Source organism: Necator americanus, chromosome X, assembly GCF_031761385.1.
Source record: "Necator americanus strain Aroian chromosome X, whole genome shotgun sequence".
Taxonomy (NCBI): Eukaryota; Metazoa; Nematoda; class Chromadorea; order Rhabditida; family Ancylostomatidae; genus Necator; species Necator americanus.
Window position 1 is genome coordinate 3,161,868 of NC_087376.1, and position 26,549 is coordinate 3,188,416.

The 26,549-nt window shown below is 34.2% G+C and overlaps 2 protein-coding genes across 4 annotated transcripts; one reads left to right on the plus strand and one right to left on the minus strand.

Annotated features, from left to right (window-relative positions):
• Nucleotides 1-990: 990 nt before the first annotated feature.
• RB195_021357 (uncharacterized protein) lies at nt 991-6,044 on the plus strand (the record flags this gene model as incomplete). The annotated part of the gene is made up of 14 exons (XM_013441984.2): nt 991-1,228; nt 2,562-2,697; nt 2,768-2,869; nt 2,988-3,099; nt 3,387-3,488; nt 3,572-3,687; nt 3,782-3,900; nt 3,980-4,122; nt 4,214-4,372; nt 4,446-4,591; nt 4,976-5,075; nt 5,493-5,662; nt 5,718-5,789; nt 5,879-6,044. The coding sequence occupies 14 exons, from the start codon at nt 991-993 to the stop codon at nt 6,042-6,044; spliced, it is 1,881 nt and encodes a 626-aa protein (XP_013297438.2).
• A 1,259-nt stretch (nt 6,045-7,303) lies between these two features.
• On the minus strand, nt 7,304-25,763 carry RB195_021358 (uncharacterized protein; the record flags this gene model as incomplete). Of its 3 annotated transcripts, none has more annotated exons than XM_064208056.1 (16): nt 7,304-7,442; nt 8,506-8,630; nt 9,263-9,383; nt 9,504-9,673; nt 9,751-9,894; nt 12,368-12,427; nt 12,521-12,619; nt 12,969-13,057; nt 13,294-13,381; nt 14,406-14,573; nt 14,632-14,774; nt 14,846-14,948; nt 15,017-15,082; nt 15,298-15,446; nt 17,749-17,917; nt 25,716-25,763. In XM_064208056.1, 16 exons carry the CDS (start codon nt 25,761-25,763, stop codon nt 7,304-7,306), a joined length of 1,881 nt encoding a protein of 626 aa, XP_064063937.1. The 3 variants fall into 3 exon arrangements, with proteins under 3 accessions (XP_064063937.1, XP_064063939.1, XP_064063938.1); XM_064208058.1 differs by lacking the exons at nt 17,749-17,917; nt 25,716-25,763 and adding exons at nt 7,652-7,744; nt 15,507-15,564; XM_064208057.1 differs by lacking the exons at nt 17,749-17,917; nt 25,716-25,763 and adding an exon at nt 15,507-15,564.
• Between the last annotated feature and the right edge of the window lie 786 nt (nt 25,764-26,549).

A 26,549-nucleotide genomic window follows, 5' to 3' on the forward strand; every position in this document is an offset into this window, starting at 1 on the left:
AATCAAACAAGTAAAACTCTTCAAAGTGCATCGTTACTCTTTTCCCTCTATTCTATGTTGTAAATCGTTGAAATTCTGTTCGCCTGGTATTGCTGCCTAACATTTTCATTGATGACTTCATTCCAGAAATTTCTCCTATGATTCTCAATTTTTCGGCTGTAAATGTCATTCGAATGTACGAAATTGTTGTTGTTCAAATTAGTTCCATCATTTTTTTTTATAGAGTAGAACATATGGCAGTAAGCGAGAATAAGCAACAAATCGATTCATGTTTTACGGATTAATGATTAGGTGTGTAGTAATATATGTCTTACGTTTCACTTTTGCATTAATGACAGACAATGTCGTCATCGTTAATGACACTAGCTCTTCTGGATATACATCCATCCATCTCTTAAACGTTCATTTTCGTTGTTTCTGCTTCGTTCTTCCATAATCATCTCAATGCTGGTCAAAACTTGCTCCAAATGATCCAACCGGGTCCCACTTGATCGCCTCCAATTTGAGTTAATACGTCGTTTGTGAAGGATTTACTGTGCTATTACGATATTTCTTCAATATGGTGGAAATAGTTAAGAATGTTTCACGATTATGATGAATTCCAGTTTGAGAAACTTCTGGAAATAATCCTACCAACTACTTTGTCAAATTTTTAAGCACTATTTTGTTGTAGAAATGTAATAATATGAAAATTTTCACTGTGATTTTATCATTCGCTGTTGTTTCTGTTGTAGTTTGCTAGCATTTAAGGGAATTTAGGAGTAATATTTTAAGAGTAAATAAGTCTTTTTTTCTCTCTATGAATTGAATCCATCAGAAATATTTAATGTGAAGTTTTCAAAAGTGCGTGTACCTTCGAGGCCTCATGTGACTCATTGGTGTGACGCGTCCTTGACTGGTTCCCCCCTTGTTTCATTAGGCAGTGCATCAGAGCGATGTTTTTCATTCATTTTTTCATCTTATTGCCGCATTATATTTAAGATTCCAGATATGGAATCGGCCGAACGGAACAGCCGAGGTCGATCGGCTGAGTTGGACGGAAGGCGGATCAACGCTGTATCGCCGATGCATCTCGGCGAGTCTAAAATGTTGCAGAGCCTTTGGAAAGAGCACCAACAACAGCAACAAGAACAACAACAACAACAGCAGCAGCAACAACAACAACAACAACAACTGCAACAAGCCTCTTCCACAACGAGTTCCACTGAGAATCGAGGACACATAAAAGGTTGGATTTTTCGCCTGTGATATTAAACTGTAATTCTCCACAAGTACAAACACGAAAAATCCAGAACTCCAGAAAGAGAACCGATCTAGACTCGGTATTTAGATAGTATCTTGGCAAACATCTCATATGTTATGCTATCAACTTTTTGTTATCGCAGTGATATTTGTATTAAAGATACCTCCTCAAACTTGACAATTTTAGATGGGAATATTTGTTAGAAATCGAATTGAAGTTTGAAAATTTCTTTTTGTTTGCGCATTTGGCTCAATAATAATAGAAATAATAGTTAAGAATATGTGGTGAATTCCGAATTTAGAACAAAGGTCTATGAATCCTTAACTTTGTTTTTATTCAATAACTTTTAAACATCGTCTCAGCCGATATGCACGTATAAGCGTGGTTTTCGGTCTATCAATTCCCTTTCTTTTCGAAATCTTTTTATAAAAAATCACAAGCATCCTCAGCCAATATCTTCCAATTAAAAACATAATTTTTGCTATAATGTCGTTATCGATTGAGATATTCAGTAGCATTTAGCTCATTTCCTACATCAATCCTTCCCATATTCTTCCTTCCAGCTTTTTTTTTGCTTCTATTCCACTTTCATTCAGATTGGATCTTTTTTAAAGGTATGGTGGAGAATTGTACGAGAGTTTTTTTTCATATAACAAGGGAAAAAAATGAAAGAAAAAATGTATGATGATTTCTGATTGACTTTATGGGTAAAATTGTTATTATTAACCGATAAATTCACAAATTAAATTTGTTATAGAGTTGTAAGTAGATTATTATTAATTAATTGCATTTTTAAACTTGGGATATTTTCTTTTGGTGTGATCCAGTGGGTTTAGTTTGAAAAATAGTTCTTTACCTTCGAGCAAATAGTTTTTTCCATTTAGAATGTGTTCTTAAAATTCCTTTGTTCCATCTGCTTTCGAATCCTATGTCGTGTTGGCTTGGAAGGTGCGCTTTATTCATTGTCATCGAGGATCTTTAGTCGTAATTAGGGAAGAGTGGACAGAAGTGGGGTTTCCGAGCAATCTGTCAGGAAATTACTATGGGATTCTCGCCAGCTTCTTAATAGGTTCTGTATTGCTCTTTCCAATTTCATATATTACTACTCCTTATTATTTGTTATTTCATATGTATTTTTTTCTTTTTCTCTTGGGAAGTTTTGTTTTTTTGTCCTTTTCTGATTTTTTCTACTGCCTTTACTTCGGAGACCATGCTGTATTTCTGACCAACCACACCTTCTCGGAACAGCAGAGGCTTCGGGAAAAAGCAATCGCTTATATGCTATGCTATGGTTTTCGTTCCTAATTTATAAATTTAGGTGATGATGGAGATCGGAAACTACAAATGATGCTTGAAAAATATCAGAGCCAAGTAAAACTGCAACAACAGCGAGCTCCATCTTCCTCACAAACGAAAACACAATCCAGGAATAATATTAACAAGATCGAAAATCAGTTCGTTTCAAATGTTACGAAAGCATTGAAAATTCATTGTGAAAGTGCATGTAAAAAGGAATGATTACAGTGGTGTAGCATCTGTATCCGTGGCTCCGTCACCAGGACGATCACATCCAATGAGTCATTCACAACCGTGCCTCATCGCGATTTCCGACAAACCACCAGATTAGTGCGTTTTTTTCTCCCGTTTTGCATTTGCAGAAACATTCTAGAATTTGCTCGATGAATTATTTTGAAAAAATTGTAAAGTATAGAACAACGTAAACGTGACTTGGTGTTATTTTCAGCTCCGCCAGTCATGTGCACCAATCTGTGAGCCAATTTCCGAATCGAGTCTCTTCCGGATTTGGATCATGCGAACAACATGAAGGACAATCGAATAGTAATGGTATTCAGCGAGTATGTTATGTTTTTAATTTCTATACTAGTTTGTTACGTCAGTACTAACTATTACTGACTGGGTGGTGAATGCCCGCCCTCAAATTTGTGGACATTGCCCATCTGGATAGCCAGAACGGTGACGTTCACAAAATGAACAGCTTTTTTCCTCCGGTGACGCTAGGATTCCATAGCAGAGCGTTTGGCGAGTTTGTGGGTATTCATTCGTTACTTAGATGTAACTTCTACAGAAATACCGTATCCTCATATGTTTCTTTTATGTTTTTTGTTGAGTTCATTCAATTTAGGTTCCAAACAATCAAAAGTTGATACAGTCGCTACGCGAGGAGAATCTGCATTTGAAGAGGGAAATAGAGGCAAGCAAAAAGAAACTCGTTAAACTGCAACAGGTAAGCCAGTAGATTGTAAGTTTTTTTTTTTCGTATTGAACTTGTTTTCTTTTTGTCATTCGTTTTTTTGCTTTCTTTTTCAGATGGAAGCAGCCTACGAACGAATAGAGAAGGACTACGAGAACCTTCTCAGGGAGAAGGAACGGCAAGAAGGTGTGGAAAAGTCAGCTCTAGTTCAAATGGAAATGCACTTAAAAAGGTTCCTTATTATTGAAAATTTTCTATTTTTTCTCGATAATTCTGGAACATCTCTATTATTTTTTTCTCTATGAATGTCAAAATGCAATTTCTAGAGTTATTTCTGAGAAGGAGGCACTTCAAGATCGTCTCGAACAATTTTCGTTACCTAATGCACAAGCTATGGAGAAAGTGAATCAGCTCAACATGGTATTAGCTGAGATCATACCACAAAGTAAATTACTGACTGCTACTTATGGATCACTCATTGTATTAGTATTAATCGATATGTATTTTCATTGTTGTTTTTTCAGACAAGGAGTTGGCAGCGGTCAAGGAACGACAACGTCTGGAATTAGAGGCTCAGAATGCTACTTTGGAAGAGCAACGAACTCATATATCAATGCTTGAAAAAGCTTTGAGTAATGCTCAGGAAAGGCTGGCAAAGCGTGAAAAGGTACTATTTTTTATATCAAATTGATCCTTAATTCCTTGATCCCTAATTAATTAATCCTCTATTATTATTGGTCTACTTTTTTTGTGTTTAGGTATGCGATGAACTAACATTAGCTGCTGAACGAGCTAATCATCTTCAACGTCTGCTCCATGAGACCCTTCTGGATAAGCAAGCACGTGACGAGACACATGCTCAAGAACGAACTCAATGGGAAATGGACATGACACAACTGAAGATGCAACTGAATAAAGTAAACAGCCGCACTTTTTTTCCTTTGTTAGAAGAGTATAACACTATTAGTTAGCAGAATATAACATTTTTAGGATTTTTCTCAGAATGGTAGCTTGAAAAGGATTAGTCGACTAACAAGCGATTCCGGTGACGAAACAATAAATAGGCTGAAAAAGACCATGTATGCTAAAGACGAACGAATTACACAGCTGGAACGAACCATTGTCGAACTACAGAGGTAGTTTTGAAAATTATTTTTTTTTTCAATGTAGAAATTTTATGGATTTCGGTTGCAACTATTGTTTGACGACCAATTAGATGATGTCTAGTACGATTTTATCTTCTCTCATTAATTTACTGATGTTCCTTTATTTGAGGGTGTAGAACATTAATGTCTGGTTGGTAGGTCATTTGAGTTGGCCACGTATATTTGGTAGAACAGCGATAGTACTGTAAATATTAATGCATACTGCAGTTTTTTAAAATTTCATCCTAGCTCCGTTATTCCTCTCATTTCCTTCGTCCTAGGTTTCCTAAGTACTCACTAAATAAGTGCCTAATAGAGTGACTCAGACCTCAAATTACTCACCAACTGATTATTCACAGATTTTCTCATTTTTAGGAGGTTACATGAGGAAACGGAACGGAAGAACTGCGCATTAGGAGCTCTCAATGATAACTTCGAGTCGAAGATGAAGCAGTTTGAAGACGAAAAAGTGAAGGTTTGATAATCAATTTAAAGAATCACTTAGATTATTCTATTACTTATATAAATTGCGCTGTATCTCGAATTATCCAAACGACGAAAAAGAAAACACATTTCAAAAGGATGATTTTTCTCGCATTCATAACGTTTTGTGGATTTTTTGCTCGTTTGTTGCGTGCTGTGCTGGATATTTGATGAAAGAGATTTGCTGGTATATCCTCAATTTAATTTATTGCTCTGGAGAAATTTGTTAACAACTCCTATGTATACCTGAAGATTTAACGTGGGACGTATTCCTGGCTACCGACAAAGGTGTCCTGAAATGGATCCATTTGGTTATCGTTTTAGCCGGAATATTACTTATTACCACTGTAATTACTCGTAAAATATGCTCAGGTTGATCTTTTTATCCCAGCTTACACATTAATTTTAGGACCGTCGTATCACGCTACTGAGCGATGATCGAGGAAAACTTGGAGAAATTCTGGATGTTTCTTCCAAGGAACGCGATGACGATGCTGCCCTTGGTATGCATAAAATGGAGGAAATTCGACAGAAAATCCAGGAAAGAAAGAGGAAAGGACGAATGTGTGCTGCTGGCGGGTAAGCATTATTATCGTTATAAATTCTGAGTAAATATTTAATATTCGTCTCTTAGGTTGATCGGAATGGGAGTTGATCATTCTCGATCGTCGTCAGGTTCACTTCTACCCCCAGGATCTCATATAAGGTGAGATATCCAGGACTATCAGGTGTATAACTACAGCAAATTCAGGCAGTAGTTCAAAAAAAAAAAAGACATAACCATTCTCATTCCAGAACCTCTTCCGGTCCTTTCGAACAAACAATCCTGGATTCGGCAGCATTACTGTCGGAAATTTCAAATCCTTATGCTAGTCGTCCCTCGGTCTCATCAGGTTATCACAATCTCTTTCAATCCGAAAAACGAGAGGGTACCGACGGTGACAACGTATGGAATGTGTGATATTTTGGGTTTTTTCTCTCTCATGTTCTATTATTATTATTTTGAAAAAAAAAATCGTGTTCTGCTATTTCTCATGGGTCGCCCATTTTGGGCATATTTGCCATAATATAACATAAATTTTAGAATATTTCTGATCATAGAGCATTTAATAGAGGGTAGATATTCTATACTGTATTTATTTTTTCGTCTTATTAGTTGCAAAAGCAAAGGTTTTTGGCAGAATTGATAGTGGGAGCGGCGCAAAATTGCGACATTTCTATTAATTCTGCTTTATCCTTACTACAGTATGCATTTTGCTTGTTGTTATTACTGGCTATATTTTAATCGAATGTTGTTTGGTTACATTATTATTCAGATCCATCCGAGTTGCCAAATGTTCTTCGTGTATAATTGCCGCCGCATGTCATATTTCTACTTATTATGCTTAATGCTCATCGTTTTTTTTTTCTTCATTCTGTCCATAGATTTTTGTTATTTCTACAGCAGTTGTGGTTCTTCCTGTTATGCTTGTTTCTGGACCCTGATATTTCAGGGTGAAGTCACTGATTCGCGTGCCTTACACCAAACTTCTAAGCTTATCCATTAAAATGGTTTCCAATGAAATATTTAAGTGAAAAATTTATTTCACAATTCTTATCACAATGTCACATAGTTTTACAACATTCAAAAATTGAAATAAAATTCTGAGATCTATTGTATTGACAAAATGAACAGCATAAGATACAATATAATCAGATGGTAAGTAGTAATGTAGTGGTAGGAGTTGTGAAAAGTGCAATATGAAATGAAAAGTGGATTATGTTTAGTGCTACGACAGATTTCTGGGATTTCCAGGATTTCATAAGAAATTAATGGATACGATAATGTTTCTGATTCATTCTACCGTAGCACCTTACACTATAAAATAGAGGTTGTAAAAGTACTGAGCATCGACAATAGTTGGCACCGTGTTTGATAGATAATTTCTGCACAAAAGTAAGAAAAAAAAAACACACACCTGGAGTGATAGTAACATGGATCGAATATTCGATATGAACATCATATGAATCTTGAATTAATTCCAAAAATCCAAAAATATCGGTCACATCGTTATCAATTGAGTATTGTTTCCGTGTGTGATAAATTAGGAAAAGTAACGTAGGAACGTGATCGTTGTGACACCTCGCAATACCGGATATTTTCGTTCAAAAGAAAAAAATCGTAAACACTTTTCGATCTCTTCAGCTCAATATTTTGGATGGAACACATTAAAAGTTCGGTTAAAAATACACGGTCGGAGCACCGTCCTGGGTGGTTACCGTAACCGGTACGAGATGAGCTCCGGCGGTTCTCTTTGGTGCCGGTGATTTTGCCGCTTCAAAATTCTTCTCCTTATCAGCGTTTACAACGTAATGACGGCTAAAATATTTGAGAAAAAAAATATGATTATTTAAAAGCTGATTTCACAAAAAGCTGTGACGTTAGAAAAAGCTGCATTGTAATAGTATGTATGAGAGAAATGTGTTGTGTAAATTCTCTCATTCATCGACGGACCCACATCAAAGCAAATGCATAACATTATGTTGTTAAAAAAAATACATATGTATTACAAATTGGTTAGCATCTACCTGGTACCACCGGGCGTTGTGCCAGTTATAGTGATTCCGTTGTCGTTTGCTGTGTTCATCCAACAAATGTTAGTTCGTTTTTGACTCTTCCATCTGTAAACGAGGAATCTCAACGATGTTGATATTCCTCACTTGTAGCTCAATCCATAATCATTTATATGAAATTCCCTTTTTTTTCTGGTGCCGTATAGCAATGCAATGTGAACAAGCACAACATATACTGCTATAGAATGCTTTTAAAGGCAGTGTACCATAAAAATGACATTGTTGAGATCTCTCCACGAAAATATGGGGTTAAGAGGTAGATAAATCAAAAAGGACATGTGAAACTGCTCAATCGATCAAACTTTCCTACGAGACACTTAATGACGCGCTCATTATGCATACGCGTCGGTTCCCTCAACTTCCTTTTCATTAGTTTTACTTGAATACAGGTTGCTGAGCAAATCTCATTGATTTTCGTCCGCTCGCTCGCAGACGCGGCGCGTCGAAAAGTGTCTCGTAGGAAATTCGAACACAAACATTCTTTCCCACGGCATTTTTCAGGGCGATTAGGGGGAATTGAGTGCGGACGCGCGTATACTCGTGATCTACACCCTCAGCCCTAACTTTTCGTGGAAAGTGGATTCCAAAATTGTCAGATTATGTGGTGTACTGCCTTTATTCTGCCTCGATTATTCTATATCTTGATGTGACGAGATTGATAACTATTAAAAATTGGGTAAATGAATTACTAGTTGGATTTTTCGATAGCAGTACATGTGCGCTAATAAAATTATTAACATTAAGCTGTTTGTGATGGTGAACATGGACTAAGCTGAGCATTCATGCAGTAAATATAAGGTTAAACTTACACATAGTGTACCTTCCTGAACACTATCACCAATAATAATGCGAAGATTAGTGCCAAAATAATAAGAATTAGAATTGTCAGCACAGATGTGGAAGAAACGGCGAATGATGGATTTTTGACGGTAATCTGTAATGAAAACATTCTAATGAATGAATACTTGTTATTATTCTGTGATTAATTTCGAATATAACAGAATTTCTAGAGATTTGCGTGAAAATCCATGAGAATTTAGCACATAAACGTTTTTGAAGACATAAAATTTACTGGAAAATTTTCGAAAAAAAAATAAAGACAAAAAAGGTAGATACATAGAGGATACTAAATTGAAAAGGTCTTCAACTTTTTTTTTCTGAATCCTCAATAGATTTGGATTCCCCATTTTTATAGTAGAAGTCCTCTATAAGGTAAATGATGGTAATAGATCGTAATATTTTTGAATATTTTTTTGGGGAAACAGCATTAGTGAAGATTTTATAGGCAACAAAAAAAAAATATGTGAAAATATTTGCCCCCATTGAACACTGATACAGAGTGTACAGAAGATTAACGTGATAACGAATTCAAAAGTTTTGTGGATGTTTTTGCGAACACTTTTTCTATTGTCCTCATTTTGTGACCTAATTTAATGGTGTAACGTTCGAAATAGTTAAATTGTTAGGAATACGTTGACAATTTTCTCTAACACTCATGATATTGCGGAAATTTCTGGAAAATTGTTATGTAACTCATTAAAAAATTTTTTTTCCTATATAATTTACCTTAGCTACACTTGTAGCTCCATCGTCACGAGAGGCAAGAACAACCAATTCACAAATTGCACACGGTGGACGAGTATCCGGTTGAAGTCGTACAACTCCTTCTTGATCCACGAAAAAATATCTGAAAATCTCGAATTTCTAAGATAGCATTGAAAATGTTAGGAAGAACCCACAAAAACTCATCTGATCCATGATTTGGGAGGATGAGGTTAGAGTTGTTGAAAGACGGTAATGCACTCACTGATTTAAATTCATAAGCCTATAATTAGGCTTCTGTTGTCCACGAACACTAATTGTTCCAAGTACTGGCAAGGAGCCAATTTGAAGATGATACTCAGGTTTTTCAAATTCCATTTGCGCACAACAATCGGATTCCGTTTCAACAACAACAGTCAATTTCGCTTTGGTAGTCTTAAATCAAGGATTAATCCTCAGGAAATTAAATAGAGAGGATTTATGGGAAAAATTAGTGCGGATCATTCACTAACCTCTATCCTATTTGTAGCTAGTAATTCGTATTGCATTATTCCGGATTTCACCTTCGGCAAACCGGCAAATGTCACTTGACCGGTTGTTTCACCTACAGCTACGACCGCATTTACATTTCCAAGCGAATAACGTACTGCAGAACCCTAAAATCCGAGTATAAACCAGATTTTTCCATCATCATTGGGGAGACAAGCATCCGACAAACGGATACGTTTCTTTGGATACAGCGGCTAAGCTTCAAATGTTTGCTGCTATTACAGCTTAACTACGACATTCGGATAAACTCTTATGTGGAATTGATGTTTTTTGTGGACAACAATTCATCCATAATGATTAGAATCTCAACATGCGAGGAAATTGCTCGGAACTACTTTGGAAATTTCCTAATTTTCAGATAGGAATAGTCTAGCCATTTACTTTCAAAACTTAAAAACCTCTAATTCTTTTGGAGTTTTCTTTTTTTTTACAAAAGATTTAAGGAGAGGAGTAAGAAAATTCAACGGAAACCAGAAAATAGGTCCATAGCATAGCCATTTTTTTACCACAACACAACTTGTTCGTTTCAGAGCTTGCCATTTAAGTAAGCGCACTCAAATAGCGAATTCTGGAGCATTTAAAGGATTTTCTCAGGATAAAAGAAGCCTAGTGCAGCGTTTTTTTTCGGTGATGTAACAGTAAAAAACCTATGGTTCTTATAAAAATATTTTCTACTCAAATACGAAAGATGTCTTCGGTTTATAAGTTGGTAGAAAATTTCAGGGGACACGTTAATTATAGAAATAATGAAGAGTTTGATTGTTACCGTGTTCCAGCAGCTGAACAGAAGAGTAATGATTGTATGGATTAAGGTCATCAAATGGTAAAAATTATTTAAATTTCTCAAAAATTTATCTGGTCTTTTGGGAAGAAGACGTTGCAGCAAAATTCGGAACTTTTGCAGTGAATTATTCTTTGACTCTGTAAGTTCTGTCGTGTAAATAACTAATAATTGCTGCAATGTACACGTGTAAAGTAATAGAGTTTTCTTCGATTGTAAAGTAAGAAAAAAAAACGTTTTATTTTCCGGATTTTAAGTTTTAATGATTGAAAAAGGAAAAGAATAAAGTTATAACGCAGCAACCCTTTATACTCACCCTCAACGATTAGGCGAGATAATGGATCTAGAAGATTAAAAACGTTTATGCGTCTAAAAAATATTCTTCAACGAATTTTAAACATCCCTCTTTAATATTGTCGTTGTACAGAAGTTTTAGATGTAAGATTTTGAGAAATAAGCAGGCGACGACATCGATTAAATCGCTATGAATTGGATTTCGTTTTCGAAAGTTAACGGAAAAGCCCGCCAGAATGAAAAAAACAGGGTAATGATAAGAGGAGCTATAAATTGTGAATGAGGAATAAAACTTTTTTAAAAACGCAGTTTTGTGTTCAAGAATAATTGGATGAACAAAAAAAACATCAGAAAAGCATATATTTCAGTACTTAACTGCGGAAAAACTCGCTAGAAATGAAAAGAGTTAGAAAAAAAGGCTGTAGAAAAATGTACAACTAATCGGAAAACTTGAAAAGTCGGAAGAAGAATTTCGGAGAGTTCTCAGGAATAGAGGAGGAGAGATAAACAACAGAATTTGCATTGTACACGAAAAATTAGACAAAAATCAGGAATAAGTCAGAAGAAATCACAAAAATCAATCAGAATGCAGGACGTAAATGCACTTGGTGTGGAAAAAAAAGTGATCAATATAATTAAAATAAATCTAAATGGACGTAAACGGGTGGAACTTTGAGACGCAACATTTTTTTCGGAATACCACTATAATCCATAAACAAAAACCATCTCTGCCTTTGCAATGAAAACTCTGTCTCTACAATGAAAATATTTATGAAAAAATATTTCTTATCCATATTCCGTATACTAGAAATGTACAACGTTTATCCGTCTCTGTCTTCCCGACGATATAATCGCTTCACTTGCCGTTTCGACTTTTCTTTTAAAACCTTTGTTAAAGAGACTGGATTGAAAACAGTCGTAGTCGACATTTCTTTTGTAAACAAGCACATTTCTGGATTTTACGATTTTTTAGTGACCGTTCGAAAAGAGAAAAGATACCGCAGATTCGAAAAAAATAAAACTTAAATTATTATTCATAAAAGATAGACTAATACTAACTAGAAGTTAAACTAATTTTTTAATCTATCAGTGAAGCTAAAAGTGGTTCATGTGTGTTATTGCGTATCAAGTCATTTTCAATCCCTTGATAAAAACAAGGATTCTCGAAATAGTGAACAGTAGTCGAGACAAAACTCAAATTTCACCAAAACATCGTTGGGAAATCAAGAAAACCATTAATTGTGATATTTTTTTTTTGCTTTAAATACTCCACATAATTTCGTTAAACCTTCAAAAAAGTGCAGCTCCATCATTCAGTTTTGTGAACTCGTGAAATATTTCTGAAGAGAATCCACTATATGGGTAAACACATTTCTCACAACTCACAATAATCTAACATTCAAGATTATTATATTCAATATTTATGGATTTAATTATGTATTTAAAAGTTTGTCAAATTTTTCTTAATGGAAGTTATGTGAACACTATGAAAAAGAATTTCATACCTGACTTGAAAAAGCCTTTACAGTAAGCAGTACAGTATGAAGTGGCATCGCTGGTGTTATCTGTAACTTATAATTCATCCTAATCCGGAATTAATATTACTACATCATAACATCACTAATAAATACAAATATAGTAACATTCATATTCCCTACCTTGAGCGAATATGAATCGTATTCGAAGCGTATAGATTTTTCCAGATTCAAAGAGAGTATTGCCGTAGCGTTCATATCCGGATTGTTCTTCTCACGTGCCTAAAAAAAGTTCCCGTAACTAAAATTCGTGAAAATTTTCTATGTCAAAATCTGTAAGAAACCTAAACCATGAGAATACCATAAGAATAGAAGAAACGTTATGATAATTGCTGTTAGAGACGATGGGACGATGAAAAAAAAAGAAATAGCTTCAACGGCGCCATTCAAGGTCGGGTTCTCTCGGCAATTACGACCTATCCTTGATTTTTAGTCATCATAGCTTTGGAATTGCTGCCATAGCTATTTAAAATTCCATATTCTTTGTATTATTATTATTATTATTATTTTATTTTACTTATTATTATTTTATATTTTATATTCTTTTATATTTTTTAAGCGGTTCACTTACGTAAACAAAGAATGTTGCACGTGGAGGTGGTGGAGGAAGTTTCACTGTGATTTTACCGTCTCGATCGATAAGAAAGTTGTTCGAAAATTCTGGAACAAATTATTTAAACTAGATCCATAGAGTCTTTCCTTTTAATAACAGTTGTTCTCCTACTACATTTAGTTTGATTCTTGAAATTTAAATGCAAAAAAAAAACGATGAGGGAGGCGAAATAAAAAGAAAAAAAACTAAATTAAAATTTATCATAAATTCGTGGACGGATTAACCAGTCTGTACAAGTTTGGAGTGATTCTCCTCAAACATTTCCCTCAAGAAAAATATTCACCTCCAAAAATCCCATATTCAATGTCATCATCCAATTCATCACCGTCACGAGCGTTAATTGCCTCCGGTTCAATGACTAGCACATCGTCCTGTAATCATAATTATAATTACATATAATTAAGGTTTATTAGAAAATTAACTTCTTATATTGTTAACTTGCTGATTTCACATTTATATATTGAGATTCTTCACCATAATTAAATCTAATGCTAAGGAATAATAAGATTTATTATGCTGCCTATTTGCCCCATTACTCGCGAAAGGAATTGGGAGGCGCTAAGCATATAAGAAGATTGTCAGCATTAGCATTACGGGAACAAATCTATAAGGTTTATTAGAAAATTAGAATAAAGATAAAAATCCAGAAATAAAGATCCAGAATTCCTAGGTACGGTAATACATTTTATGAGATTGTTTATCTGTCGTGTCTAGCATTTTTTTCCAGAAATTTTTAATATTTTAGTTTACAAAATTTTGTTAAGTTTGTTTACTAGAATTATACAGATCATAGCTCATTTTTCATTCATCACTTTTTTCTCCGGTAATTTTCTTATTCTCCCTATATCCTTGTATGCAAACAATGAAGTGTATCTAGAAGGTTTGGCCAGCAGCCTCGGACGTTCCTTAATTAGCACAAGGATTGGAGTACATAGGAGCGCATGCTATTCTAGGATCGCAATATCAATAAAGGGATAGGCATAGCTTCTTGGACCTTCTCGGAACTTTGAAGGAGATTTTTATAGAAATGAAGGGCGAATGGTGGCCATTAGGAACTTTTAAGACAATATTTATAGGCCTAATGAAAAATAACTATTAAAAAAAACTCGTAAATAGAAAAATTGTAATGTGAAAAATACGACGATTTTTTTTTAGCAAGAATTGAATGTAATATTATACTATAATTTTAAAGAATTGAAATTCAAACTAGGTAATTGAATCATATTAATCGAAAAATAAAAAAAATATAAAATTAAAGAAAATAAAAATGAATTGAAATGGAATCTCTTCCACTATCTGGAATTTTATATTAGTTAGCAATAAATATCATTGTATTTTTTAACTATATCATTACAATAGAAAGCATAAAAAAGTAATTAAGGTGTAACTACTTACTTTAATAGTTCGACAAGTATAATACTGTCTTTTAAAATAAGGTGGACGATCATTAACATCTTCAACAGTAACATGAAGTGGAACAGAAGACGATAACGAAGGTTCACCCTGATCACGTGCTTCTAACGTCACGTCGAATTTCCGGATTTTTTCATAATCGATACGGCTCTGAATAATATTTTTTTTTTGTAGATTTCGCTTAGATAAAGATAAAAATTACAATTACCTTGACAGTAACTACCGGTCGGAATGGGTCAGCTATTTCCAGAAGATCTGAGTGAGGTCCAGCGGCTATAGAATACAATACAAAACTATTTGGACCAGGCTGATCCCGATCTGTGGCTTCAAAATCAGCAAATACAATAGTTCCTGAAGAATACGCATAAATCGAATAGTTCCAGAAAAAAAAAAACTATCAAATAATACATCCGAAATCCTACCTATAGGTAGTTCTTCCTTAATAGTAATATTATATTCTGTAGCATCAAATATAGGTGCATTGTCGTTCACATCTTGGACGGTAACAAAAACTGATATATTAAGCTAAAAGAGATTTATTTGTAGCTTATGCAGACAACAAACAATGAGTCTAGTAATGTACGGTAGGTCACCTGACTAAAATCACTGTCCAGATTCTGTGATGTGCACTCGACAACAAGTTCAAACTTCCCCTGACCCTAGAAAAAGGATCTGATAAATATGGGAATTTCTATTATTTATATGCATGCATATGTATGTTTAGTACGTTTGTTTTCTGGAAGAATTCGTGGGCAACTGTTCCTATTTGTCTTCTGCCTCCATAAAGGCTTCCTAAGAAATAACTCACCACCTTATGAATTGAGGATCTTCTAAGTGGTCAGATCACTCTAAATCTAAATCATCTGATTCGTACCTCGTCTCGGTCGAGTTCCTTTTCGATAACAAGATCCTTTGATCCTGGCAAAATGTGTGCTATTTCTTCACCTTTAACAACTCGTAACTGGATGTCTGGTTTCGCACCATCCGTCTTGCCCTCGATCGGCAAATGTCCGATAACCTCACCTGAATCAGCGTAGAAAAGTTAGAGGAAATGTTGTTTGATCAACTACTTTTCTTTATTACTAAGAAGTACCAGTAGAAATTCGTCTATGGATTTTACCAAATTCTTCTCCAGGGCCATTCTGGGCAACTTATTCTGTAGCACATAATTTTGAGGATTTTGAGATGAGTAAAGCAAAATTAACGAGTTAGAAAATGATTCAAGTGCTTACAAAACCTTCAACACTGAATTTTAAAAAAAGTTCTCAAATGGATAGAAAAAAAAATCCACCAATTTTGTTGCCTTTCCTACGGAACAATTTTAAAAAGTTTCGAAGTAACCTCGCTGTAAATGCCAATAAGTAGTTGTAAATAAGGTTGTCTTTGAATTACCTCGTCTCTCCAAGTGCTAACACAAAAAAAGTTTAAGAGGAACACAAGAACATCGAACAGTTTTTGTGTTTTTAAACATACACAGTAACAGACTTAAAAAAGTCAATGAATCATTTTAAAAAGAATAGTTCTAAGATAATTCACCCCGCGAATTAATTCGATAAACATAGAATCCTAGAGAATCAGGTTGTTAAGGTAAAACTAGGGATGTAACCTAGTTCAAAATGGAAAATTTCATTAAAAATTCTTCAAAATCCCCCAAAGTCTTTAAATTTTTTGTTTTTTATTTGCAATAAATGATTAATTTCATGGACTGAATATTCTATCTCTATTGAGAAAATGGAAAAAAAAAATTGGAAACGCACAGTTAAGCTGGTCAGGGATAGAAAATATTTTTCAGTGAAAAACGAGGACAACTGTCACAGAAAGTACAGCGGAAGCTTACAGTAGTGGATGAATGTGATACGAATAATAGAAAACTTATCACAAAAAAATAAAATAAAATAATAAAATAAAATAAAGTAATAAAATAAAAAATTTTAACTTAACTAATTTGATGGAGTTAAATCCTCACGAGTTATGCAAATCAAGAGATTTGTCATCTGAAGCTTGATTATCAAAATGATCCAGATTTAATGAGTTGAGGTCTAATTAGAGAACACTACGAACAAATATTTCTCGGTAAAAAACACATTTTTGTAGTGTAAATGTCAGAATATAGGAAAAGGACAAAATTAATTATTAATGAAAAAGAGGGAAAAGCTAGAAATGAAGGAAATTTCGTGAAATTTCAACATAAAAATATAATGAAAATATAATAATACAAAAAAATGTAAAATTATGTCGTTGAAAATCCCTCAGAAATCTTCAAAGTTCGTTCTGTGAAATTTTATTTACAATATAAATTGATAGAGTAAGCATTCTAGAATCCTTGAAGATGAGGATATGATTAGGAAATTGTACTGTTGTGCTGTAAATAACAAAAATGAAGACATAAATCCACTGATTTTACGATTAGAAGCTTAAAATATTAAATGCAATCATTAGAGCAAATCAATCATGCTTAAAATATTGTAGTAAGAGGATTTATTCGATTCTGTAGTGGAAACATTTCAAAACATCACTTTCCTGATCTTCTTCTTCTTCTTCTTCGTTTTTTTTTCGAAACCATAACCGACCACATTATCATTGCGGATATGTACTTTACTCGTAATATGTCTGATAAATCATCATCATAAGAGGGGAAATGATATGGCGGCATCTTTTACATCCTTCTACGCGAAAGGTCTTTCACACCGGTAAACCATTAAATGATTCGAGTTTTTTCTTTTTTTTTTTGGTGAATGGCTCACCACCTGATCAGACGAGGTTCTCACTCTATTTGTGAAAGAATCGTGACCATAAAAGTACGTAGACAATAAACCCAAACAAAACGTTTAACAAATTGAAATATGAATTTTTCACTAGGATACGATGGTCATCCGGCTTCAAGCAACGTATTTCCCTCTCATTAACTCAAATGTTGATTGAGATGGGGATAATCTGAATGTAATCGTTAGTTAGCGTAAATTATTTGTTTGGTAGCGGTTTAACCACCTTCCAGTGCAGCGATGATAATTACCATAATCAGGTGCGATTTGTCGTCTCGCGACCTCTTCGGGGTGGGCTGACGGTGAGAATTTGTACGGATAACGATGTTTGCTTGATTGTTATAGGAAGGACATATGCCGTAATCATAGAAATCTCCCACTACAACATCATTGGACCGGATTTATAATGGCCCCGCTATTCTTAAGAAGAAATTACGATGTTACGTGTCGGTATACTAATAAGTTCCTCCCCTCCTCCCCCCCCCCGTTAATAATCACACAGTTTAAACGATTCGCCCGTAAATTCGTGTGCACAAATTACAAACCGTCAACGGACGACTAACCGGGTTTCACATCTTCCACGACCGATAAGTATACGGCACTTCTTCCATTTTCCAGTAAACATGATAAATTAAATTCGATAAGCAGTAGATAAATGAGGGATACGGATCGTAAAATCATCGTCGATTCGTGAAAGTCGTGAATATAACGAACAACTTTGTTCTGAACAGCCTAAACGAAGAAATAAAAGGAGGAAGCGGAAGGAAAAAAAGGGAATAGAGAGAGCGGAAAAAGGAGAAAGGAAATTTCGAAAACACAGATATTCCAGAGAATTCTCAAGGAATTAAGGGGTAAGATCCGAGAGAATCAAATAATAAACTCTAACGAGAGTTGGATTCAACCACACAAACAAGATATGTAATGATTTGTCCACACGAGAGGTTCGGTGCGCGAGCGTGGGGGGCTAGCCGTGATAGCTGCTGACCACTCCCCAACGAACGGCCGCCCCCCCACCCTCCTCAGACATCCCCCCCCCTCCTCCCCACCTCGTTCCCCTCACTAACCAAACCTCACCCCTCGTCTTTCTAAGCAAGCAAACCGCCACTGAGAGTCAAGAGCAGCACGATTGGCAGACTACAGAATCAAACAATAGATCCCCTCTTACGGAACCATAACGGTCCGTTCGTCGTCGAGCGCAGATATTTGGGGAAAACGCTAAACAGGAAGCTTAACGCTTTATCACATTAGAATTTTTCTTTTCAGGATTATTTTCTGTCAATTATAACCGAAGCAAATGATCTCTGGAAGAAAAAATAAATTTAAAAAAAAAAAAACGCTGCAAGTTAACTAGAGAAACGGATCGTTAAAATATCACATTTTATTAGAACGATATCATCATTCAGCTCGTCTACAGACTCAATTTACAACGTCAATATTTTAGTGCAGTAATTTTCTGGAGTGGAAAATTAAAGCACTCACGGCTACATTCAAAAGAATCTCTTATGAGTACTTTAAACTAAGTTAAAACACATTACATGATCGTTGAAACAGTGATTTCCTTGAAATTACACGAAAATCACTTAAAATATCGTGAAAATTTATTCAACTCTTCAAAGTGCTCTACCAGAAAAAATATTTTTAAATTGTTCCAAATCCAGTGCTTCCTGTGGACCCATTTGGATCCATTTAGGATTGAGTTTTTATCGATGTACATTCGTTCTACCTCAATAATCCCTCAAAACAGGTTAGAGAATATTTGTTGATATTCATTTTTCTTCCCATAAGAGATTTATTCTACTTATAAGTAGAAAAAAGGTTGCGTTTATTTAAGGAAACTTTTTCTAAGCCATAGTTCCAATAAATTTGAAATATCCCTAGTTTTTATATGTTTGTATGGAAATAATCGTGTTCTACTCAACACCTCATCCATAAATTCATGATGCTTAGCTGATGATCGCTCCATTGACGTAAATTGCGCTAATTCAAGACGATTTTAGTTCGTGAAACGTTCGAATTAATTAGGAACCCGTTTAAATGTGGTTTTTTTTCTTCCCCGACGAATTGCAACTCATATCTGTCATCGCAAGCACGGATCAAAATCTGCAAAAACATGATGTTAATGGGGAGATTTCAAAGAGAATTATTAAGTGAAACTCCTATGAAAATACTATTTGAAGATTTCAAATTTCTAAGAAGAAAATTACAGCAATTTTTCAAGCATACACTCTAAGAACATTTTTTTTTGTTTGAAATTTGTTGTCATCACTCTCAAAATCTCCCTGTGAAGTATTTTAAACAATAATAAATAATTTAATAATAATTTTTAATAGTTCCTGTAACTTATGAAAATAGCTACAGCTATGTTTTAGTTTTGTTTTATTCGTGCTTGCTCTTTTTTTTAAATAGAATCCTTGTATCCTCGAACAATTCTTGGACGCCCACAGCAATAAATTTCAATGTAAACAATGTTGACACGTTTTAGGTACACACGATAGTATAGATATAGGAAAACTTCTTTCCAGTATTATCGTCATAATTTCGATTTTTTTTTACTTATTTGTATTTGTTATTTGTTTATTTGGATAAGAATTATAAACCTTTAAGTGTAGCGTTAAGAAATTGGTCGCTCATGCATTCAAGATCTCAGTTAATAAAGCTTTATGAAATTTATTCGATAATTTGGAATCTTTAAAAAATAAGCAGAACTTTGTCTGTGACTTAAAAGCTTGAAATATGTCTGAAAGAAAAAAAAATATCAGAGATTTTTTTTTGTTGAGACGTAATAACGGTACTGAAAGCATTTAATCCACAAAAATGTCCACACAAAAAAATCACCCACCTTTTCGAACAATTTTGCCAAATGCACTATTCAGAGAGTACCTTAAAATATCCCGGTTTGCATTTGAAAATCCTGACAACGCTTAGAATATCTTTTGAATATGGGTAGTTCTGCTTCTTTCTCTTCTTTAGTAAAATTATAAATGTAGTGGGTTCCTCTGAACCTTCTAGTTCGCAAGGATTTTTTCTCATTGAGAAAATTTTCTTCGGGAAATTCCCGTTTGCCGGAACTGACTATGAATCCACTCTTGTCCAGATTTTTTTTTTTCGTCACATCGCTAGACGATATGGATACCTGAAAGACACTTGAGGTTTGTCGAGTCGCAAAAGTGTGTTGAAAATACGTAGTGCAAGATAGGGATGTTACAATTTGCAAAACTAATAAAAATAGTAAGAAAAAGTGAAATTTGAGTAGATACCGATACTGGCTAATGGATCTAAAAATACTCTTCCAATTTCTATCATAACTATGAACACACACAGTAGCAGAAATATACAAGTTGAACTGCTCAACAAAGTCTTGTCACTTTTCATATCTTTCTGGATCCTACGGATCCGTCTAAAGGAGTTATAGAAGTATAATAATAGTAGCTCTGAGCATATATGTGAAATTATGAGAAAAAATTTTAATTCCTATTTTTACAATTTTTATAATTCTAATTTTAAATTTTTATAAGTACATCCTTTATTAAAATTACAATTATTATCAGCAGAAATATAAGATGTATGCATTATTATCCTTAGCGAAAATATATACAATATTGCTAACAGGGTGAAAAAATCTGAAGCACTCTTAGTAATTTTTTAATCAACTTTATAACAAATATAATTAACGAAAATTATTTTAACTATTAAAGCAAATACAGATTTTTAATACTTATATAAATCAACGTAGTACCTCGTAGTATTTCTTAAATTAGCTGTAACACTGAGACACCTGTCTAGAGTTACATTCATTATTTTTAATATATTATTATGTTATATATTTTTAATGATTTTTTAATTACTAGCCTATATAATTTGTATGTTTCTGGAAGTACAATTACGGAATATTCATGCTCGAAAAAACAAATTGTTACACTAGTAGGAGTAGATCAAAATGATTGAAATTCTCGAACGTTACTAAATTTTTCCGCTTGAGAATACTCAGGAGAATCGGATCACCTTGGATGCGCTGAGTTGGGTATTAGTGGGGGAGGGGGGTGCGAGGGGGAAGATGGATGGGGAAGCACTAGCGCGATATGATGTGGTTTTGCGTGGAATCATTATTGTAGGCCAAATGTAATTAGGGCCTCATATGCAAACGCAGCAAACAAGATTGCCGATGATGGTTACGCACATATTCGTACGAACGGTCCTTTTCATACCCTCCCCTCAATCTTTTAAAGGTGGGAATAAATCCTTGTCCGAAATCCGAAGCATGAATAAATATAAATTAGTTCAAGAGCATCTACATTTAGAAGTACTCAATACACACTCCGTGATATAAAAAGAAGATTTGAAACGGGAAAAAAGAAAAATCTCTGCTAGATATACACTTAAGGAAATTCATCGGATACGGTATTAGCAAAGTTCAACACTTAACACGCATGATTTGTTTGTTTGGCGATGGTTTTTTTTTTCGTTGTTTACCATACAAAGCATGAGCACTCAAGTAGGAAAAGCTGTGCTAAATCGCCTGGTGTTTTTTTTTTCCCCGTTGCCTGCGTTTCGGATAGATCCTTAGTTGCTTCACTCAGTACACAATGTGAACAAGTGTGATGATGTGAGTGTGGTAAAACCTCGACTCGACTGTTCCCTTCTCTCTTCTTCTTCTTCTTGTGGATTCTTGTCGTTTTAAAATTTCCACATTTTCCAGACACCTCTCAACTGAATAGCACAGGATTTTGAAAAATCCGGTGTGTAGGATTTGCTTAGTCCACAGCTGTTGAATTTGTGCTATAGGAACAAAATTTTCGAGAAATAAGATAGAATTCCGTTTGAAATCTTTACTACTGTAGACTGATCCATTACTTAGAACAATCCAGATATGTACTTTTTGGTAAATGTGGAAAAATTTTGAATTTTAAGGAATTTTTTTTCCACGGATCTAGGAACGAAGTTCCCTAATGCCTAATAATTGCAAAAATTATACATAATAGTTTTTAATAAACGTGTTGTTCGCCTAGGTAGAGGCAAAACGATCCATCCTTTAAATTTGAGCCTCTATCCTTTTTCTTAATGAAGTCTTTTAAAGTTTTATTGCAGATAACCATTTTTAATGGACAACTTGAGCTCATCATTTTTGGATGGAAAAATCATTTCAGGATTTATTTGACCACATTTTTTTAGTATTTATAATTATATTGTAAGGAGTTCTACATAACCGACGGCGATAAAAACATCTTGTAGAACTCACCTGGATGTTATCTGAGTGTGTGGATAAGATCAGTGTCCGGTCAAATTTTACATAAGGAAACTTTAAAAAATTCATAGATAATTTTCTTAAAGACAATACAGCATGTTTCACTTCAGGATCGCTGATTTAAGGATAATCAGGAATCTTTGTAGATCAATATCAATATTTTTGAGGATTTTTCAAAGATTTCCTAGGAACTGATCGCCTGAACTTAGAAATAGCGCTACTCTTCACAGGATTCATGAACTGAATTCATAAAAAAAATCAGCGTTATCGATGAAAATTTAAAAATCCTCTTCTACCCTTTTCAATCTTCCAGAAAAAAACTTTTCTCCATAGCCTATCACCTTGCCGTATATTCCCACGCTCACGCCGAGGAATACCATATGCAAATAAACTGGTGTCGTCAAATTTTTATAGGACAAGCGATCTTGAGGGAAATAGTTCTAGGCAATTAGATTCTGTCAGAAGGGAAAAAAAGCAATGAAAGCCAACAGAATCTTTCACAATCTCGTTGTTCAATTCGGGATTATCCAGATTTCATGGTGAAATCACTTTTTTTTCTCATTGTTCCACCACGATACCGAAATCGGTGGTCAGAGAGCGGCGATGTTACGCTAATGACCGACTAAATGAGAGGTGAATGAGAGGGAGAGTTAAAAGGTTGGTTGAGCGCGGTCGGACTCATTTGTCTTGTATGGATTGTGTGTGTGTGTGAGTGTGTGTGTATGTCTACGTGGCTGTGCGAGTCTTCAGAAAACAAACAACGTTGATCAACGCGAAAGCCGAGTTGTCCTCTTCGAACGAAATTCGATATATGTCGCGCACAGCACAACCGTTCGTTGACCAACAAGTCGACGTCGACGTGCATCGAACAAATGAGTGAGGAAAATGAGTACGGTACCGCCGCCTTAGACCATCCTTAACGGTTAATTAACAGTAACAATACTCCATGTACGATTTTCAATGCACCTCGACATGGTAATCTTTCAGTATTTGAGTTCTGTTGTTGAGGTATCTATCCGACACGAGCTTGTTAATATCCTTTATTCGTTTATTATTATATTATTTTTATTTTATTATTTTATTATTTTTTTATTATTATATTATTTTTATTTATTTTATTTTTTATTATTTTATTTATATTTTATTATACTGCTATGTTGTACAATAGAAGTACGTAATCCCATCCAGACTTTTAACCATTTGACCAACCAAAAAATCCTACTAAATAGAAATCTACCTCTACCTTTCTATTCATGGTAAAAATTAATCCTTTAATCCTTAATCCACCAATTATTAATTAAATTAAAAAATTAAAGTGATTACGAAAAAAATCTCCACAGTTCAGGAAAATTAAGATAAACCTCATTCTTATTTTTTTTTCGGATGAAAATCCATACTTAGTAGTAATTTTTGTAACGATCTCCTCCACGTTTCTATTTATGGTAAAACGTTATAGGAAATAAAGTTACAGAAATGATTCAACTCTAAAAAATTCTACCAAGTAGAAATTGTAATCCCAACTAAATTTTCCTTTTTTTTCCATTATAAATCAATACTTAACTAGCATAATATAGATAAGTAGTATTAAAATATTTTAAAGCATTACAATGTCACAAAAGTTTCTTTACACGGTCGTCCCGGTCGTCCACAGTTTAATTCACGGCAAACTGTAAGCAAAAAGAATCCACAATCTACATATCAGGTCGATCGACGGGGGTTACTGAGTAATCTGCTGACCATATTGTTGTTCGAAAAATGAAAATAAAATAAATAATATAGTACAATTGTAAATAAATAAATAAAAATATATAATAATGAATAATAATTAGCAAAGTAATCAAAATAAAGAAAAAAATGTCAAGAAGGTCTTGAGGACAATTTAACACTTGGCAAATTACTGTAGTAGTTATGGCAAAGGCAACTTGGTAGAAAACCGGATAATATTGGAATCAAATTACTTTATAATTACTTCAAGTCATTTCTTTAAGTGATTTGTCAGCAAATTTCTTTTTAATCAATAAATATCATTGAGAATTTCCTTCTAAAAGAGTATTTTCTTTTGTTTTAACTACATTTCAAACATCTTTGTCCTTTCACTACTTCATCGAGTTCTTTTTCGAGATATTCCTTTTCATCGTGTGAAATAGAGACAGTATGCAAACATTATAAGTGCTTCTCTATTCTTACATACACCTTTCATACAACCTTGAATGCGTAGAAACGTTTTTCTTGAACTTAAACTATGTTTACATAGGACATACTTGAGCTTTGTACTTGTATTTCAAGGATTTCGTGTATAATAATGGGACTATCACACCTCTTTTCACTTAACATGCGAAAAATCGGGAGCGAGTACATATAGGATCTTCTAGTTGAGGGGAAAAACTTATTAAAGGGAAATTATCTCTTCTCTGCCAATAAATTGGGTCCCGGTTTTAGTAAAGTTTGTAATTTTTTTTTATTTTTGTCTGTAAGATTCTCTGACTCGGACAAAGTGTGTTCCATTTTTTTAAATCTTTCTTTTCTTGTGCATCATTGGTGTATGTGAATAAATATATAAATAAATAAATTGTTTTGATCGTGTCAAATGAAGTAAAAATCATTTTGCATAACTTCATCATTTCGATTGAGTATTGTTGATAAAATATGATTTGAGTAATGCGGATTGAGTATCCAAGCTGACCAGATCGCATAAACAACTATATAGTATGAGCTGGGGTCATCCTGGGAATCGTGGACACTATGCACACCATCCAGTAAATCATTCAAAACTATTCTCTAACCTTAGTGATTCTCCGTTAGGACCTCGGCTAGTTAAACATTTCTTCTCAGTTTTACAAACCAGACAACAGGAAAATGCTGGTTTCTACCTAGTGGATCCACTTATCACAAAATCGCTATCCGGTTAGTTTCTGGATAACTGGTGAACGATGTTGTCTTTGTGTTGTTAGTACAATTCGACACGTGATGATTTTTCTCCGATCGTTACCACACATTTTCATTGCAGCATTTGCAGTAACACTTTAGGTTAAATAGAAATTCTGAAAAGAGAAAGGAAGTGGAGAAGTTTTTACTTTATCCTTAAAAGGAAGTGGAGAGGAAAGGAAAGAGTGGATGAAAATCTAAGTGTTACAAGGAAAAAAATCTAAAATAGAAAAAGCTTTCATATGAATAAATAGATGTGCTGCTTGCATGAAATACTACTTTTTAGGATCATTTTATTGTGCTAGGATTGTATTCTTGTACCTTTCATCTCTCGAAAATAAACGGATTAAATAATAAACTTACCGGTACTACAACAATCGGATCTTCTAGGATTTTGTACGGATTTTGCATTACTAAAAATTAGGAATTCCTGTTTCTGGCATTCATCTTCTTTGAGAAGAAAATCTTACATTCGAAAATTATAACATATCTTTCCTTGTCTACAAAATTTACAACCACAGTGTTAATTCATTTCTGCATTTATGGGAACATATAAAAAAACAGTATTTTTCAAAGTTCTTTCAAAAATAACACAATAATATAAGTTTTTACGGAACGACTTACTGCCCATTTGATATCCGGCATGATCATCGTTTTTGCTCGGACAATAGCCCGCGGACGCTAGATTATTCCAGATTTGCTCGAACGGCAAAAACGATCTGATTGAACATTTGAGGATTAAGATCATGTATAAAGAGATGCACTTTTATCTACATATAAAAACTGACTGGAAAAATACAAAAAGAGATAAGCTTACAAAAGTTTATTTGTTCGATTTTTCTACTGGCTCTAATCCCAGAAAATACAAGTATTTCCCACTTTGCAAGGATCAGAACAATGACTCCAATGTTCTCCAAAAACAATCTTTCAATTGGGATTCAAAGTAAATAAATAAATAAATAAACAAAATTAGGCATTCACCTCAATAGAGATCCGAGATCGCTTTCTCAGAGAGTTATCGGATCGATACACGTTTCGATAGCCCAGATCGATTGCTCGCACCAGAAATTTCTGGAATTGAGTGATCTAGAGCATCGTTTTTTCATCATCGGCTTATTTCTGTTTCTCTTTTGAAATCTTTTTGATCTTTCTAATGATCCAGGAAGAAGAAGCTGGGGATCTGCAAGGGAACATAGC